General features: G+C 42.5%; 1 protein-coding gene across 9 annotated transcripts in view; it reads left to right on the top strand.

Moving 5' to 3' along the window:
* The window catches only part of rapgef2b (Rap guanine nucleotide exchange factor 2b), a 169048-nt gene that overhangs the window by 107062 nt on the left and 41506 nt on the right, over window positions 1-20480 (top strand). The window contains exon 1 of one of the 9 annotated variants that reach the window (XM_079557231.1): window positions 9834-10037. The exons of the other annotated variants lie outside the window; for them this stretch is intronic. Coding sequence (XP_079413357.1) covers window positions 9978-10037 — 60 coding nt within the window. The 5' untranslated portion in view covers window positions 9834-9977. Of the gene's footprint in view, window positions 1-9833; window positions 10038-20480 lie in introns of those variants that run through there. 9 annotated transcript variants of the gene reach the window in all.

The raw sequence follows: 20480 nt of genomic DNA, 5'->3' as shown, positions 1-20480 counted from the left end.
AAGACCTTTTTCAGAGTGGAGCGTTTTCAAAAAGAGGCTCGGCACGTGGCATTCATTGGGATGCTAATGAAGCTGCGTGGTGGTTTTGTTGTCGAGGGGCTGGAAATTTGATCAAAATACCAGAAAGCACAAGGAAGCGTGGCGGGCACGCGAGGGTTAATTCCTTTTTGTAGTCTAAAAATAAAAAGGGATTAGCTCCTTATTCATTAGCACTGAATAGTGAAGTATTAGCACAATGGGATGAAGGTGTAGAATAAGTGGATGGTAGGTAAGTACAGGTGGTGCATATGAGCGGGTTGCTATATTTAACATGCACTGTGAAAGTGTACAGCTTACAGTGGACATATCATGCAACATTGACTTTTTTGAGCTTTACACGATGTAAATACATTTCCTTCGTCTGAGTCATACCTGGAGTAATATTTCACCACATTCAGGTAATTTTGAGTAATCCTCAGGTAATCCTGTTCAATTTAGCCTTTTCTTCTTCTACAGTGTCAGCGCTTCATTCCGTACTTCCTGGATACAATTGCGTTAGTTAAATCTCCACATTTTTAAAGTGCTTAAAACAACATTGTGTCGGTTCTGAGCTGTTCTGCAGCGTGTTTATCACGACGTGCTGAAGCTGTAGACCACGCCGTAATTCAAAACTGAAAGTTATTCCTACAGCTGCCAGCAGGAGGAGCCCCAGTCAGTCTTCATCAGCTCTAGCGCATGTATTTAATTTTTACAGAGACATCATTTCAACACCAACATTTTTTTTGTATGTTTATTTTTTAGCCCCATGTGTAGGATATGTCCACTGTTAAGTTTACAGTTGAGCTTTTTACACTTATTTAGTTGTTGAACTTGGGACCAAGCTGTCTGCTAACAGTGAGTAAGCATGCATTTGCAAAAATGACAACGTTTGTCTGTAATGTTAGTTGAAGTGTTATCCCATTGCAGAAATATAGCAAATAGGGCAGCACGCTAGAACATAATGATATAATAAACTTACTTACCGTGTGTTTTATTAGGCTTTTTTGGTGAAAAATGTGCAAATCTCAGTCAGACAAAAGATCTTAGTGGCTGTCTTCTTGCAATACAGATATGGCATCACTTAAAGGGACTATAGGGAGTTTAAAAATGTTAAAATTATGTATTTTCCTCCCCCTACATGTTCCAGCCATGTCCTAATGTGTAGAATGAGCTCAGACCTGTTCACCACAACTGCCTCTAAAATCCTGTACGGTCACTCAAAAATGTGTCACTTCGGCCCGAATTGCCGTCATGCACGAGCTTAATATAGAAGGTTTGTTTGTTTGTTTATTGTTTATTCCGAGTTCAATGTACAATATATACAAAATATACATTTTTTACACCATTTTTTACATTAACATGTGCAGCTTTTGCGACATTTTAACATGCATTCATGACATATATACTTACATATATACATAATGCTGTACATAAACTCGAAAAGGAGTGGGAGGAAGTATAACTGAAGTGCTGTGCTGAGGTGCTGTTATACATATGGCCTGAGGTGGCAGTAGTGAGTATAAAATGGCCAACTTGCATCCAGCCCCTTTAATGCATCAGTGATAATAATTTCCCGATGTATTGTGCAACACAATAGATGTACAGTAACTTTTTTTCCTACTGTGAAATATTGTCTATTTACACACAGCATAGTATTGAGCAAGTTCTCCCAGTCGCCGTCAAACATTCTCCCGACCCACACTCGGCCCCGTGCTCGCTCTTCACCTCTTCCACTTCGTAGCCCGTCCACAGTTACACTACAACTGCATCCGGAAGCCTGTCGTTACTCATCGACACGCTAGCACGCCTGGGTAAACTCTTAAAAGCTACGTCTGATTCATACATTTAGTTTGCAGACACCGTGCTCCAGCCAACACGCTTCACCCTCTTTTAACCTGAAGTCTTCCTCAGCACGGGTGACACGGCTTGATAAATGGACTGTGCTTTCGGCTGCTTTGGGCTTTGGTCCTGTTCTCTATGCACTCCTATACAGTGGCTTCATAAAGTTTACTTTTACTTATTTCTATTTCATTATGAAGCTGTTGGATGCAAACATTGTTTCATTCACCTTCTTGTTGGTTTCATTTCTACATTACAAAATACTACAATACTACGAAACACTTTAAAAGCTGAAGACTGCTGAAGATTCCAGGTTATATGTTTTATTCAAAGGCTGATAGTTAATGATCTGACAGACAACGATAGTGCTATTTTAGGAGTGAGTTCTCAAGATAAAGACTCCTATTGATAAAGACTCCTATTGATAAAGACTACTATTGTCTTACAGTCTCATGTTTGGCTCTCTGCAAGCCTGTCACGATAACAAAATCTGAAATTTGATATTTAGCGATGCCGGAAAATATCGCAATAAACAATATTATTGAAGACCATTTTATGTGTTAGGTCTGTGATCAAATCCATTGTCCATGATACTAAAAGCTACAGCCAGATGTGACTTTTTTTTAGAGAGAAAAAAACAAATCATTTGGACATTTTTTGGCCCTGACTTCAAAATACCAACATAGATATAGAGGTATGTGTGAATACTTTCTAAACTGACTCTATATGGCAATACGCTTCACTCTCTTTTAACCTGAAGTCTTTCTCTGCGCCGGTGACACGACTTGATAAATGAACCGTGCTTTCGGTCGTCTGCTAGTACGTGTCCTTTTTCATTTTCTACACGCGTCGTAATAGGATTGACTTTGAGTTTTGGTGCTATCAGGAATGCTGTGTTGTCTTTTCATCCAGCCTCCTGTCAACCGGCGGCCGCGGCCATTGAATAACGATTAAACATGAATCAATAACTATGACTGGCCCAGGTAGAAGCGCTAATAGCTTCTGTGTGCGTACGTACGTGGGGGAGATGTGTGTTCCAAGAAGCACGGTGAGTCTCAGGCAGCATGGCAATGAAGTTTTGACTTTTTTAGGGGGGAAATTGGAATTCTGAAGGGAGGTGGGCAAAGCAACATTCCTGAAAGACGACAACCTGTTGTGGAGGAAAGTTAACATTGCGTTTTTAACTGTATTTCACAGTGATAGTTGCTCTTGATAGGCCGCGAAGATGCTCATGAGAAAATCCATAAAGCTGATGTCCATTACCATGTGATTTGCATTTAGCATGTATTTAACGCAGCATGTCTTGGCTTAATGATTGGAGTCAATGTTGTGTTAAAGGAATAGGCCACCGTTTTTACATACTGATTATGTTCTTATCTTAGCTATAGTTATAGTTATAATAATACAGGAGCACTTTGACATTTCTGCACGGTCGTCAAAGTGCTCCTAAGGTATTATTACGCCTCACAATATAGCGCCCCTTTTTATCGGCTTAGGAAATGGACATGTTTATTTTTGTGTAACTATACTTGGATCGTGTGACTTTTCATGTAACTGTATTTAAATAGGGAACAGCTCGGTAGCTTCTAACTTCACCCCAGTTTGGAGCTATAGGGATATGCTGGGAGAGGCCAAATGCTAACAACGTCTTTGGTCTATTTGCGTGACTGAGCGCACGCACAAAGACCAGACAGGTACACATCAACTCGTCTAAGCTAAGACCATAACTCGGTATGGGAAAACAGTGGCCTGTTCCTTTAAACATTGCGTGTGCGGTTTCAGACGGGGAATTTGCGCATCAGTTGTTCATTCAGTTGCTTCATCATCGTGTTTTATTGCATTTTAGGTCATTTTATATGAAATTTCCCCACGTCTAAAATCTACCTGGAGTAGTGTTTTGCTTCATTCACTCAGTTTCGAGCAATCCTGTTCACTTTCATTTCTGCTGAAGCCCTTTAACCCATCCTACTTTGATTTTTTTGGGTGAGAAAACCATCCTCCACATTTTTAAAGTCAATCATCGACAACGAGGCCTGTTCCGAGCAGCTCTGCACTCTCAAAGCGTGTCCATCGCGGTACCAATGATTTGCTAGCATGCCTTTAGCTGAAAACGAAAGCTTTCCCCCCCCCCTGTTTCACTCCAGACGGCGCATCCAGGCCTATTCTTTACTCAATTTTCCATGGCCTGTCCATTTTAATCGTCTTTTTTTTGTTACAAGATGATTACAGACATCTACCTTTGCGTGGACAGTGACCCCGGCTTGTACGCGCAGCTGCCTCTATACAAATGTAAAAGCGTAATTATGCGGAAGTGGACGATTTGTTTTTCATTGTGCGCTCACCTTGACTTTAAACCTCTCTTGTATTGACTATCTGTGCGTGTCGGGCGTGTGTCATACCGCACAGGCTAATGAGGTTTTTACGACCCCAACGCTGCACGCTCCAGCTATAGCCGTGCCTCTACGCCTAGCCTACCTTAGCTGTTTACACATGCCAGATGAGGCACCCCCCCCCCCACACACACACACACACACACATCCCCTCTTATTCGCTAATGTCTGCTCACGCTGCGATTCGGAGTGCATTAATGCTATCCTCTATTGGCCTTTGTCGCGTCACTGTCACAATTGTCTTGAAATCAATGCCGCCCCCTCCCCTTTATGTGTGCTTAGTCCGTGCAACAACAAAAAAAAAGATTCATGGCACGGGCGGAAGCAAGGAAGGAGGCGGGGTCGAGCGTAAAGAGGTCTGATATTCCCCAGACGTGACCCCCGGTTACCGCGGTGATGTAATGATGCTACCGCTTTGGCTAACCTCCCCCCGGCGACGCTCAGGCTAATGACCCGGCTAGCGCGGCAACACCACCTGAGCTCGGCTTGTTTTTTTCTTTTTTCTTTTTTTTTCGGGAGGCATTACATCATACGCCGGGGCAGGAAAGAGGTGATGTCATGCCGGGTCTCCAGCGACTCCCTTCACACCCCCCCACTCCTCCCCTTCTTCTGTTACCAGTGCTCCCCGTTGCTCTGACTGGCTCCGAAACCAGTGGCTGTTGTTTTTACGGGATGCTGTTTAGGCATTGTCTGACGAACGGCAGATTTTGGGATGACAATAAGCTCCGCCCACACACTTACAAAAACAAAGCACAAACAAATCTGTGTGCAATCTGACATTTATTGGGTTATGGTTGCCCAAATGCACTGTAAGATTGCATTTCATGTCTTTTAGCTTTAGCTACACTATACATTTTATGTTTTGATGTCACTACTAGCTCTTTGGGGGAAGACAAATCAGAACACTGTGTATGACAAGGAAAACATTAGCAGTCAAATGCAGTAAATGATTGACAACGCCAACGTGCCTTGACATAGATTTGACACCTAACACAATTTTTTTCATATCCAATATGTCAAACACATTGACACAGTGTCTCATAGCGGTTTTACTGTGGCATAACTTTGAAAAATGAACAACATCGTGCTGCCATTGTAGTTGCGAGGTGAGGAATAACTGTGGACTTAAAGTGATAGTCTGTAAGTGTGCAAAGTGAGGAGAGATGGAGTGAAATTTTGAAGTAAACAATTGAAGTCCTAGCCGCTTGAACCAGAAAGCCCTTCTTAGTTTGCAAAAACGAGACGAGCAGGAACGGAATTGTCAAAAGTGAAAGATCCAAGCTCCATCCCACTTCCTGATTGGACCTGGCAGGCTGGTTCACAGGAAAAGCTCGTCTCATTGGTCAAGGAGGGAGGATGCTAGACTCTGATTAGTTGCTGAGATCCGCGAACAAAAAATTATATATATATTATTACTTACTTTATATCAAAATGCCTGAACAAGTGGTCAATTTTGCACATTTAATAAAATTTGTCAAACATTTAGACTTCCAGACTATCACTTTAAAGAAGTTGCCATCTCACTTTGAGCACAATATTTGGTTAGATGCTTGGAGATGCTGCTCTTGGTTTAAAAAGGTTCTTTATCTATCTTCATCTATCTCTTTTTGGTTGCGATATTCGATTTTTGCCATAGCAAGAGGCTATGATCCCGACTTGAACCATGGATTCAGCTGTGAAATAATGTATATGGTGACTGGCACCCTTATTTGTCTCCTACTCGGTCGCTCATCTCCTGTAATGTCATGTAAATTGATGTCTAGACAAGCGAAGGAGGCCTGTCTGCTTTTGTTTACATCTCCTCTCCTACATGTCACTGCGTGTTGTGACAGCTGCAGCCTATATTGCTATCGGACTGTGTTGAACCTAAAGCCTTATTTCTGACTATTGTCTCTGTTCCGTGCTCATATTTGGGTTTGTTTCCCTCCCCGGCTGACACGCGCCAAAGCTTCCTCTCTGCCTTTATTCGTCCCCACAACGGCGCAATCGGAAAATAGGTGCGCTTGCTTCTTTTTTTTCTTTTTTTCTTTTTTTTTTCCTCCTCAATTCGTGACGCAACACTCCTTTGTAGTCCAGCTGTAGAGACGCTCGAGTGGACGAATCTACTGCCACTTCACTCACCCCCCCCCCATTTCTATCCTCCCCCTGCTGCTTCCGTCGCCACGGCAACCAAAGGCCCCAAAGGGTGTGTGTGTGTGTCTGTGTGTGTGTTAGTAAGGGGGGTGCAGCCAAACGTGTCACATGACCGGCCCACTCCCCCCTCATCCGCCCAAGTTACCATGGCTGTTCCAGCTGACTGACAGAGTGACATCATTGCTAACGCTAGTGTCCCATTGTCAATCTATTCTGTCTATCAAGGGCTGCAAAATAGATCGGTTATTAATAATAACCGTTGATCGATCCTCAAAAGCTACCAAAAAATGATGGCCTGCATGGGGTCCTACTTTGTTAAAACCTGCGAACTATTGAATTATTGGTATCACAACATTGGGTGACGTGAATTCCATATCGCAAGAAGCCATGTAATGTAGGTCTTCCATAGGACTGATAATTTGAATGTTGAAAAGCTCAGTTTTAATTCTACTTCTAAACCCACCTCGCAACTCTACTCTCAGTACTCTTCCGGAAAAAAATCGCAATCTCGCTCTGCCTCACCGCCCCCCCAGCTCTCTTTTCTTTGTCATTTTTCTCCCTTCCACTCCTCTCTCATCCTTTTATTTCTCAAGAGGAAGATGCTGTCTCTTCTCAGCTTCCAAGTGTGCCAGGAAATGTTTCGCCTTCATCCGGTTACCATGCCAACCGGGCTCCATGCTGAAGCCCGTGTGATAATAGCATTACTAGCACTCATCTGCTTTTCACGCACTATCAGCTCCTCCATCTTTCGTTACCTTTTTGATCCCCCCCCCCTCCCTCCCTTCCCTCAAACCCTCGTTCCATCCCTCCCTCCCTCCTTCCTTCCTTCTCCACAGTGCTTGACAGTATCAGCTGGTGTTGAAGCCCCCCCGCCCGCCCCTCCTCCTCCTCTCTCTATGCGTGTTATTTTTGTTGCTTCAGACAGCCTTGTAGTGGTGGCATCAAAGCGTCAATTTTATTGGACAGCCGCGTCTGTGAGAATTGTTGCTAATGGTGCGTTTCTTGTACTCTCGCGGGAGGCGCAATTAAAATGTTGACTGCCTGGAGTGATGCAGTGTGAAAGTATCATTTTTGTTTTTATGCCATACGATATCTTGCTTTAATGCTCTTTAAAGCGATACGACACGGCATTTTACCCAATGCAGTACAATAAATTGATCATGTGTTCGCATGTGTGTCCTCAATAAAGACTGAGTGAATGATTAAAGTTCATACTTTTATTACGGGTGTTTCTATAGATGAAAAATGCTACATGTAATCATCTAGAACAGGGGTCACCAACGTGGTGCCCGCGGGCACCCAGGGGCCCTAGGACTTTTTCTAAAGTGTAAAACACTTCATTTTCTTGAATCTAATTCTTAAAATTACAGTTATTTCGGTTCTTGTGACTCAGTATGAGTTTAAAATAAAGCTATTTTAATATAATATGGGGTCAATATCCTATAAGTAAACAGTGTAAGTTTAAGTCTTTAGGATTTGTTTTTAACTGGTAGCCCTCGAACAACTTAATGCTCTTAAAGTAGCCCTCAGCTGAAATAAGGTTGGTGACCCCTGAACTAGAAGAAGGCTTGCATTAAAGGGACAATACGGAGTTTAAACATATGTATTTTCCTCCCCCTACAACATGTTCCAGCCATGTCCTAATGTGAAGAATCAGCTCAGACCTGTTCACCACAACTGCCTCTAAAATCCTGCACTGTCACTCAAAAAGGTGTTACTCTGGGTCCGAAGTGCCGTCATGCACGAGCTTAATATTGAACCTGCAGTTACACGTATGACCTGAGGTGGCAGCAGTGAGCATAAAATGGCCAACTTACATCGAACTTGCATTTAAAGTGCATATGACACGTGAGACACATTTTTTTCTAAAACATAGTTAACACAATTATATTTGAGATATTTTGCTTAACATTTTACCCAGTTGTCTTTAGTTTGACCATTGCTGTGATGTGTATAGTGTCACTTCGTTATTGGACACCGACAGGAAGTGACAGATAGGTTCCATTATGCATGTTTTGTCAATGCAAATCTATGTCACTTCGGACGGTAACTTAAAAAAACAAAACAAAATTTTCAACCCAACATTTCTTCATGAAGTAATTGCTTCACTAAAATTAAATAATCATTACTTACAGCTACATCAGAGGTTATCTGTCTAAATAAGTCATATTTTCAAAAGCATTAAATCCTGCATGCACTTTAACTAACTTTAGCTTGTTTGGCTTTCCCGACAGATCACCGAACATTTGTTTTAAATCCGTTTTTGTTAACCCGTCTCTGTCTAACAGGGCTGCATGCTACGTGTATTTAGTTTTAGTAAAAAACACACGTTCAATACGTTTTTAATAGTTCTGAATCAGGGGCGGACTGGCCATATGTCCATTCTGGAAGAGCACAGAAGGGCCACTGGCTCTAGGGCCACCGGTCCTGCCTTAACCAAGCTTTACCCAAATCTAAAAGCTAAAAAGAAAAGCATCAAAATAGCGACAATAAAGAGGATGAAAAGAAAACAAAACTGTGCCGGAAAAGCAACACAAAAAGTGACGACAAATGTGATGAAAAGTCAACAAAAACACGGCAACAAAGCAACGAAAAGGCCACAAAAATGTGACAAAAACATGACAGAAAAAATGTGACAAAAACACAATAAAAAAGTGACAAAAACACAATAAAAAAGTGACAAAAACACAACAAAAAACCACAAAAAGGTAATGAGAAAACAACAGAAATATGATAAAAAATGTGGCAACTTGATAAAAAGTTACAATCACTCTTTTATTCTTTTATCTTAGCTTTCAAATGAGGCGCTACATTGTTGCTCGCTAGTCGAAAGGCTTTTAGATTTGGGTAAAGCCGAGCTGGAGAAAATACGCTCCGTTAAGGCGGGTGGTAAGTGCACATTTACGCTAATTTGGGCCAGGCTGGTTGAGTTTTTCAGTCCCAGTCCGCCCCTGTTCTGAATAGTTCTTTTCAAGCCACCTCCAAACCCCCTCCCCCCCAACACCGGCCCCTCCTTCCCTCCCTCCAGCAGCAGCCCTGGCTCCGCTCTCCCTCTCGCACACACACACGCTTCCCTGTCGCTGGCTCCCAAACAAACCGCTGTCTTCGCTCGCGCAGCCTCCTCTACTTCATTGAAACCTTAGCGTAAAATCGCTATTGCACATCACTTCTTTAGGAGGCGAAGGCGGAGGAGGAGGAGGAGGACGTTAAAAAGCAGAAAGAAAGTCTCTCGGCAGCCATGATTCTCGCCGCTTCTTCTTTTTTCACCATGTTATCGCGTTGCTGCTCCCAACGAGCACCGAGCGTGATTGTCAAGCAGGAGTAAAGGAGAGACGTCTTCGCCTTTTGGATTTTACGCGCACATTTTTGCAGCCTTTTCGCTTGATTTTCGGTTGTGTTGGAAGCTGCAGCGGGGGCGTATTTTCCTTCTTCTTCTTTTTTTTTTTGGGTTGTGTGCGAGACGGGAGTGCAAGCAAGGAGTGTGGCCGAACGGAGAGGAAGGGACAGGCGGGGCGCACAGGACATGGCAGTGCACGCTGAAGCGTAGTGGAGCCCCCCAGGGATGCTAGATTTTAGCCCGGTGCACATTTGTTCATTATGAAACCATTAGCAGCAGCGGAAGGCAATGGAGTCCCGAGCCAGCAGGATAAAACCCCGGTGAGTATGGCTCCTTTGCCTGTCTTCCCTCCTCCCAGTCCCTTTACAGTTTTCAATGATACGATTACCCTTCGCGTAATGGACGTGTGCGTCGTGTTTCCGTCGCGTTTCGGAGATGAATGGAGAATAATAGGGCGAGCTGAGATGTGTGTCAGTGTGTTTTGTACTAGAAAAAAGCCGCCATGTGCGCGCTGTCACGGGCTAGGCGTCTCGATAACTACGAGAAACCCCTAAAAAATAGCGATTTTGTCCGCCACAGCGTCAATACCCTTTTTTACATTGAATCATTGACAGTAGTAGTTGCATCAAATGACAGTTGCAGGGGGAGTGTGGAAAAAAAACCGTGCGTAAAAGGGAGGCGTCGGGGAGAGGAAAGAAGAAAAAAAAAGGAAAAAGAATACAGCGAGCTCTCGACCGAAATTCATCAAAGAATTGCATTGATTTAAAGAGACAGTCGGTGCAGTCTGTGTCAAAGCCTCGTTCAGCGCGCGCAGCAGGGCTTTTTACAACAGCTGCTGGTGCTGTCCGTGGTGCTGGAGGCAGCGACCTCTCATCCGGGCAGCGCGAAGCAGCACGAAAACTCAGCCGGATCCCCGACGAGCACGTCTGTGAACTTGTGCGAGGGAGGGGAGGGGGGATTGATCGTCTGTCTGCGCGCCTGGCATCGTTCACACACCGGGACCACACATCTATCCACGCGTCACCAGCAGCAGCAGCAGCAGCAGCAGCAGCCCAGACACGCACAGACACGCACGTACACGCAGCCCCACTGGCACAGACAGTGGTTGTAGATCAGAGTGATGGACGCCGGCGTGGGTCTCTGGGACGTCGGGGAGCAGATGCCCTTACGAAGAATCGCCCTAATATTCCTATAATAGTCATTGATGTGTCAGCGTTGATGGCATGTTTCAAGCAGCTCCCAGTTTGTGCAGCAGCCCCCATAGAGACGGCATTATGTGAGTCAGGGAGCGGTGTTAATCATATCTGTCATCTTCCGCTGTCTACCATGGAGTACGTTCGGATTGGAGATGATTGGATGCTGCTGTGCAACAAACTATACGCTAATTTTGTGTAGAATGGCGCATTAGAAATCCAGTCAGGGTTTTGTTATTAAATGACTGTTGCTAATGGGTTAAGAACAACAGCAACGTTTCACTTCTTATCTCGAGAGCTTCCTCAGGGCAGTTTTTTCTTTTTGTGACTGCAGCATTGGCATCTTTATGAACGTAAGAAGTACAGTTGTTTTACTAGACTATGTTAACCTTGTGGATGACCGAGAATTTGCGTCATATTATTTACCGATTAACGCGAAGAATCCGTTACATCTTTGAGGGCTGCACAACATTTCGTCAATTTATCATTATTGTGCGATTGGGTGACGCAATATCCATATCCCAAGAAGCCACAATAAGTCGCAAAGTCACTGAGGTCTTTCGTCCAGGGGCGGACCGGCCATTTGTCCATTCTGGAAGAGCACAGAAGGGCCACTGGCTCTAGGGCCACCAGTCCCGCCTCAACCGAGCTTTACCCAAATCTAAAAGCTAAAAAGAAAAGCATCAAAATAGCGAGGAAAAAGAGGATGAAAAGTCAACAAAAACATGGACAAAAAAAACCTACAAAAATGTGAGAAAAACAAAACAAAAAATGATAGAAAAAATAATTAAAGAACAACTAAAATATGACAAAAATGTGGCGACGTGACGAAAAGTTTCCATCACTTGTAGGTCTTTGCTTTCAAATGAGGCGTTACATTGTTGATCTCCAGTCGAGAAGCTTTTAGATTTGGGTAAAGCCCAGTATAAAAAAAACATGAATCTAAAAGGAATTCCGTGGAGTATGGTGCACCACAAGGTTCAATTTTGGGACCATTATTATTTATTATTTATATTAATGATTTTGCTTCTGTTTCTACGACCACCTTTCCCGTTCTTTTTGCTGATGATACCAGTCAAAAAAATAATAATAAAAAGCCGAACTGGGGAAAATGCACTCGTTAGTGTTTAGGCGGGTGGTAAGAGGTTAAAATATGTATTTGTGGAAGTGTCACAATTACGCTAATTTGAGCCAGGCTAGTCAGAGTCCAGGGCTGTTTGTCAGTCCCAGTCCGCCCCTGCTTTCATCTATCCAATGTTTGCAAACAGTCTTTTGACCATAACCTATTTACTTTCAATTCTGATTAATGTGGAATTGTAATAAATATTGGCATTAACATTTTGTGGCTCACTATGGCTATTTTCAATTCAATATGTTGGTTCAATCACGACTGACCCCGTGTTGGCTGCCTGAAAACGCCTCACAAATACTGGAACTGCGATCACGTTTGCGATTCATCTTTTCAAATGAAGATCCAGTTCAAGATCCATTCAGAACATGTCCGTAGGACCATTTTTAGGTTTGTTAAAGACACTTAATGCGATCTGCACCATTCGCTAATTGCAACCGCGAACATTTCGATTTCGTGCATTCCTGCATTCTTAAATTGAGAATGACAAAAGGAACTGCCAGTAGCTTCCATGTGCAAAACATTTGGTCCCTATCCTTGTCATTTAAATATTGGACTGCATCATTGTCACGATAACAGGCAATGATCCCATTCCCACTGTCTGTTATCTAATTCAAAAATCTTCATTGGCAGCATATGAGCGTTTCCGCTGCCAAAACGTAATTACAGCCTCTTGCGCACATGCCCCTCCTGATAAAGAAGCAGACAAGCCTAGTGCATTCAGGCAAACGACAATTATGTAAAACACCAGTGCCGTAATCATGCCCTGGCTCTCTTAGCATGTGGAAATTAGCAACATACAGTGACGTTTTTACTTCCTACTTGACATGGCTCTTTCCTTCTTTAGAGAAGCTTAGCGGCATCACTGGGCTTTTGTCGCACCTCTGGTTAATTGTGCTGCTTCTGTTTTAACATACAAATGGGTCTCTATGTAAATATTCATTGCCTCAGCTGGAAGTTCTCCGCAGGCAAAGTCAGTACTAGCTACAGAACTAGTCAGGGGTCTGCGACCTGTAGCTCTCGAAGCATTTCCACCAAGCTCCCCCACAGGCGTTCTACGTTTCTGCATAAACTTGGTGCAGTGGTTCTCGAACTTAAACTACTTCGGCTTCTTCCGATGGTACTCGGGGTCATCTGCAAATTTAGACTTTATTCATTTTTAATTCGAGATAGTTTAATGTATGCGTAAGTAATGTGTTCAAGTTGACTCTGGATAAAGATCGTGTTCAGTCCCACTTAATCTTGATCTTGCTCTTGGAAGGTGAAATGTTTCATAGGATAGAACCACTGACTTGTTGGTCTTATTAAAACAGTTTATCAAGTTCTGTTCTAGCATTTTGTAGAAGTCTTCAAAGAAAACTGCATGTTTTTTTTTGTGCATGTTTGAAAAGGCTACAGCTGCTCAAACATCCTCAAGGCATACGTAGGTCTCTGCTGTTTTCATTCAGTAAAAGTGTGGCTCAAAGGAGGGGAAAGGGTTCGAGATCCGTGCACTGGATCTTGCTACAGTAACGCCCACAACCATTGGCTGGAAGGGATGCTGCAAATCCGTGCTTTCTTATGGGCCCGTCTTATCTTTATTGCGACATAACACGCATTTAAGTTACCATCAGAGAACAATTCGTCCAGATTCACCAGCTTTTTATGGAGCCCGATGGTTCTATGCCTGATAAATAGCATTGCGCCGAATACTTAAACTATCATTGCTGTGTTTTATGGCTGCCGACCGCGGAAGATGATTGCCATGTGTTTTAGCCCGCGGAAGCTTTTATAGTAAATCAGAGTTTTAATTAGTGAGTAGCTATAAAAGTCTTGTCAGATAACCTGTAATTCCTTATTTTAGTCAACTGGAGGGTTTTTTTTCTGTCGAAGAAGGTGAAACTGTTTGATTCAGATAAAACTTAGTAAGTGGATAGTTAACTTTTTATATATATATATTATTTTTAGCTCAGCTTCTGTCATGAAATTGATATTGGCTAAAGCAATGGTGATATAGTCTCGTGCGTAATGTCTCTGAAACAGAATAACTTAATAATTAGCAAACTATTGCAGAATTTGGAATTCCCATGAAAAGGAATCTATTTCTCAATATTGTTGGACCTCTTTTTTTCTTTTTTGAGCGACCATTGCGCCAGCTTTCCAATGGCATGGCCTACATTTTTGGAATAAATTGCCATTGGAGACAACATAGATTGCTATTGCAGCATAGCACAGCCAGCCTTACTCACTGGAGGTAATGATGACGCCTGTCTAGCATTGGCTGGCATGTATATAGAGATGGTGTGTATATGGAGCTGAAGGTAACTGGGAAAGATTCCTTGGATTGGATTTGAATATGCTATACATTTGTAAAAAAAAAAAAAAAAGAAATCAAGATTCACATTGTACATTTAAAACATGTCTGGGAGATTTGCGTTTGCTCTAGATCAAGACTAAAATAAGGCTAAAATAGACCTTAATTCAGAAAATCATGATTTAAACTGAACTTGTGGTTGTTTTTAATGGCTATTCATTTATGTTTTAGGATGTCCACTGGGGCACAAAGGTTTAGGCCTCCAAGATCAAAATATCTATTAATGGGAGCAATGAAGCAAGAGGACGATGAAATGATAGACCTGCGTTCAAGACAGTGCAGAAATGTTTTGGTTTTGGAAGACTTTTGTAAGGAAGAAAGTGCAATAATCCCTGAAACAAGACTTGAAAGACTTAGAAAAGTGTGATCCTTGGAGGTACCCACGCTATAGTGCAAAGAAAACGGTAAATCTCAGTCAAAGTCAAGACCTCCATAATTTTCCCATGACAACAATTGCAAACCTTCACGAATTGCCCGCCGCGACCGCTCGAATTGCAATCTTTGTTCAGTTGCGATTAATCCCGCAGCCCGAGCACACATCCTGTGTCGGTCCGGTTTAATCGGAAGCGCTTTGGAGAGGCCTCTAATCTGTTGATCCGGAAAGTGAGAGGCGTCTGCTGCCTCGACCGAAAGGAAACTCTCTCTGCCTCTCAGCTTGCCAACACTGGCTGTTTTTCCCTTTTCCTTGTCAAGTCTGCAAAGTTAAACTCATATCTAAACATTTCACGGATCAATGCAGCTTTGGGCACTTTTAGAAGCTTCCTGTCAAGATAACTGTGGGTTTTACGCAACGCTTTTAAATTGAAATCTACTAATTAGAGATTGAAGTTTACCACAGTTTGATCTCAAGTCAGAGCGTTGCTAAAAGATGTTGGAGACCGTTCTAATTCCAAATCCTCTGTCAAATAAAAGGATTGTGGTAAGATTGCGATGGTCCATTGTCGGATTCTGTTTAAAACTTGAACAAAGAGACCATTAACATTTGAGAGCAGACTGAGAGTTGCCAAACTAATACAAGAATCCCATGAATTTCAGAGCGTATTTGCAGAGGTCAAAACTACAATGTTGCCAGATTGCGTACAGAAGCCCTCCCTCTTGAAACATGATATTACCCAATTAATTGCAAACTTAACTAATTGCAACCATTCTGCGTTTTTTAGAAAGTCATCGTTCAGCCCTAACTTTTAGCAAACGTCCGTATTAGCGTAGCATCACAGACTCCATGTGCAAAGGCACCGAAGAGATTGCGATGCAGCCCCGCGCGCGCGCTCAGAAATCTGGGTCATTAGGTCTAGAGTGTAATTTAAGGAGTGCCACATCTGCTCGCCTGTAGCAGAGGGAGAGTGTTGTGGCTCGAGCATTAGTGGCAGGCTTAATCCCCCGCTGACAGCTGATCGGACGTATTTCGAGATCAGGGAAAGAGCTTGGTCCATTTGTTTGCAAGCACGCGGAAAGTCTCATTACATTTAATAGACTTTACCTTTTGAAATTCCAAGACAGCCCACTTCCAAAAAGTAAGATTGGACTGGATGCTGGACATTCTTCTGTGGAGTTGAACGCATGAAATGTGAGGGACTGGTAAGAATTGGCATTTGTATCTCTTCGTGCAACACTTTGTACATGTCGGTATTCATTGCTTTTGCTAAATTTCTGCGAGGTGTAATGCATCTCGTTTTAAATGCCGCTTTCTTAGTGTTGACAATAAAACTGTCCAGCAAACCTGTTAAAGGTGCTTTTTGTAACGTTTTGTGCAAAAAAACAAAATACATTGATGTACATTAGTATGAGCTGCTATGAGTGACCCAGTGGCTGTATGAGTGGTTAGCATGACGCCCTTACTTTCCATTGCGGTGTTGATATGACACTCAAGGATCAATTGTTATTTAGGGGTTTCTCTGCAGATGGAACCATCTCCATGGTGACACAAATATCTCCATCAGCAGAGAAAACCTAAAAAACACTTGATCCTGTTTTTTTTTGCATAAGACATTGCATTACACCTTTAATGTGTTGATTGTGGTATCGGCGTGTGGTTTGGGGATTTGCCAGTGCAATCAAAGTCACAACTCTTATAAAAACAACACTAAAGATAGAGGAAGTGACAAGAGAAAATCTTCAGGCTTATGTCCTACTCTGTCTGTTTACTTTCTGGCTAGAGAGGCCCGAAAAGTTGCCGACAACTCGATGCATGATCCGAATCAAGATCTTGAAATGTTGGCACCTGCCCATATAGTATCAGAGTGCTCATAATTTATGTAACTATATCAGATTCAAGCACTCCTTTATGAGTTTATGAGTTCTTGATCAGATTTGTCTGGGGAACTTTATGTACAGCTCTCATCACTCATATTGGTAGATATTCTCTTTAATAGGCGTTTTTAGGTCTTAGTTTTATTGTAAATGTTGTTATAAAGGCTCTGATTGACAGAGATCCACAGGCTAAAGGCATTTCCTCATTGTGGGACCATACAGTTGCTACGATAATTCAGAGTGGCCAATGTTCACCTATGCAAAGATTTAATTGGTTGAAGCATGCTTGTATTCTTTTAATATTATCCACTGAAACATCGTGCATCGTGAGATAACTTCTCTATACCTCACCCAAAAAAATCTGATTAATTTCTACATTATTCAAAAGTGATACTCATTCACTTGACCAACTGTATGCCAGCTCTGCATTTATAGGTTCTCGTGCTCTGCCCAAGTGGTTGTATCACGCTTCATCTTATCGGGAAAGTTTGAAAGACCCCAGTGTCAGGACCTCTTCGCCCATATCCGACTTTGTCCAGCTCGTGCATGCCATCGGGCTCACGAGGTCAACAGAATCGCATGCTCTTAGACCGAATATACACTAGCTTATTGACCAACAGACGATGACCTAAATGAGTGCACGGGAAGGATTAAGGTTTTTTTCTTTTTTTTCATCCCCGCCTTTATCTGTTACTCTCTGAAAGGGGAGGGGCTTGGAACAAATTGGGGCGGGGTGCAGTGACTCCTTTATATTGACTTTTTTTTTTAGTGGAGGGGGGTTTGGGGTTAGATTCCAGAGCTGCTGGTGGTGTCGGACCGGTCGGAGTATTGATATTGACATGTGGGGCGCTCAAGTGCGGGGCTGGAAGGGACGTATTGACCCGAAACTGCGTGGCCTGCCTTTGCTCCCAATAACGAGGATATTCAATTAGGTTAACCTTAGTGCGCTGCAGTTCACCTAATGAGTCTGCTATGGGAGCGATTGTGGCAAGTGCATTACATCACGGCAATGATCTGATTTACTATTGTGCTCAAAAGGCTATTGATTTTAAGCACAAAGGATATTTACTTCAATTCCAGTAGATTTGAAGTCATCGAATAAGTGAAAAAGCATTAAAAGCAACGGAAGCACTTGGAAATGGGCTAATAATGCATAATCGGATTGTTGTTGGCAGTCATTGTGGGCTAAGATAAAATTCATTTCAGGAACATTTCTGTCGACTTTTAAGCAGGGAAAGTTTCATACCTGATAAGACTCCAAAAAGACATAGTTGTTATTGTTTTTTAGAAAATTAAACTATATTAGTAATATTGTTAGTTATGAATATGGACATAGGGGCGCATTGAGTTAGGGATTGATTGTTAAGCATTTGACAATCCCATAGAAATCTGGCACGTTAACCTGGGGTCTGGCAAACAAAGTCCGTTGACTAGCATTAGCGACAAAACATGCTAAGTCAAGAAAAAGAAAGAAAGGGGAAAAAAATGAGGTATTGATCCTTAAAAAAATGAAGAGAAAAGTCCTTTGACAAACGCTTCTTGAGAACTTTGACTTTTTGGACAACTCCATCCAACACACTGCAGTGTCAAAATGCTTTTATGTCAACAATAACTCCATGTTATTTCACATTTCCATTGGTTTTATTTTTGGAATGCTCAATGAATCCCAGAAATCTTCCATTTTTACTATAATAATAATAATGATAATAATAATAATAATAATGATAATAATGATAATAATGCATCGTTTTTATATAGCGCTTTTCTGGACACTCAAAGACGCTTTACATTGCACTATTCGTTCACTCCATACTCGGTGGTGGTAAGCTACTATTGTGGCCACAGCTGCCTTGGGGTAGACTGACGGAAGCGAGGCAACCAGTCTGCCCCGCCGGCCACCACCAATTACTCACTCCAGGCCCTTCCCTGCTTAGCTTCCGAGGTCTGACGGGATTGGGCAGAGCAAAGGCGGTGTTGCCACTACACCTCTCTGAGCTCTATTGAAAGTCCTACATTTTTATGACGTTCCATCCCTCTTTGTTTGACAATTTGTATGCACTGAAATCCATCTCCTCCACACCGGCGTCAGTTCAAACGGCGGTAGCCCCATGTCCCAGCAGTAACCACCGCCAGGACGTAATCCAATGAGGCGCCATTACCGCGAGACATTCATCATTCTAACACAATAAACCCGCAGTAACAATCACCTGGCAGTCATTTGGAGGCGTTTCGAAGTCTACCAAAAAGCCGGTGAGCGGTATAGGACACATCAGCCCGTGGGGTGGGGGAGCCGCTCTGTCCCCTCCGGTCGCCATTTTGCTCTGTGTGCAGCCACCCAGATAATTAAACGTGATGGCGATCTTTGACACCGTGTAATCGCGTCGCACCTCTCTCTCGCTCGCTTGCTCGCCGCCACGAGAAAAAAAAAAAAAAAAAACAGCCAACCACCCCTGTCTGGCTAACACCTTCTTCCCGGGGCCGGCACCAACAAAATGAACAGAGATTGCGGGTAATTGAATTAACTTGTAACAAATGGAGTCAAAAGTGGGAAAGAAGTTCTCGCCGGGCGTGTTAATGAATGCAGCGCGGCAACACCTAAACTCCTGACGATTCCTGCGAAAGTGTCCACATATAGAGCGGTGTCTCGAGTTTCGTAAGAAGTTTTTTAATCGTCGTAATTTGTAAAGCACGATGATGTAATGTAGTGTCATCTACAAACAAGAAAATATCTCGAGAAAATATAAAGTAAACCTTCGAAACACCGAACTCAGGATCGTTAAGAATGTGTTCTGAAATTGATTTCTTTCTTATCAATCAATAAAATGCCCTCACATTTTCAGAAAGGTTGCAAGTTTAACCTCAAAAGTTGGCAGAAATATCACAGTTTCAATACAGAACTCTCTCCGCTCGTACCTCATAGTGAATTTTGGTCCTCCTCCCGTTTTTTGCACGACTCTAATTAAGCCGTAATGCAGATGAGCGGTTGAAAGCCCCGTCGGTTGGTGAATGTTTTCCTAGATTGTGCATCGAGAGCAGATGACAGCTTAAATCCATTTACTTGCAAATGAAGCTCCCAAGATAAAATTCCAACCAATCTCTTCCATTTGTCATCCAAGTGAGACTCCAGCGTTTCCTCAAAGACAGTTTTCCAAATCTGTTGTTGGGCTTATTTACAGCCGTGGTGAGAACTGAAGGCTTCAGTCGTGACGGCTCCTTATTGCATGTAGCGTATTAGAAGGCACAAAGGACTAATGTAATGTCTTGTCTTGTTCTTTTTTTCATTACGAGACAGTGTTTGGTTTTGGTTGGGGTTTTGGCAGCGGGTGGGACAGGAACTACTGAAGTTAAACGAGAAGTTTCCAAAGAACGACTTTTTGTAGCAGTGATAGAGTCGCTAGTGAGAGACATATAATTGTGTGAAATTCTGACAAATATTAGAATTTGATGAGAATCGAAATGTTCAAACCAACATTTTTATTTATACCACACATTCCACACACGGTAATCCAATGTGCCTTAGAAAAATGCAGTTACAGAATATTACAGAGAGAGATGGAGTATAAAGTAGTAGTTTCAGTTCGTACAAGAGCAGAAACCAAAGCCCATACCAAAATACTACATTTTTTATATGGAAGAAAGTATGTCGCATGTTTAATTACTAGATCTTTTATCGTATTTTATGTTGAGTTGAAACACCGTAAAACCATCTGTAATCCCCACTCCTGAAGACGCCCCCGCACAAGCCTAATATAAAATGAATGAAGAACGCTTGTTAAATGCGCCACATATGACTTACGGCTGTAAAAATGCGATATTGATGTGGTGCCATGAGCCGAAG

Source organism: Gobius niger, assembly GCF_951799975.1.
Source record: "Gobius niger genome assembly, chromosome: 5".
Taxonomy (NCBI): domain Eukaryota; kingdom Metazoa; phylum Chordata; class Actinopteri; order Gobiiformes; family Gobiidae; genus Gobius; species Gobius niger.
The sequence above is the reverse complement of the archived record's forward strand: the minus strand, read 5'-3'. Positions and strand labels throughout refer to the sequence as shown.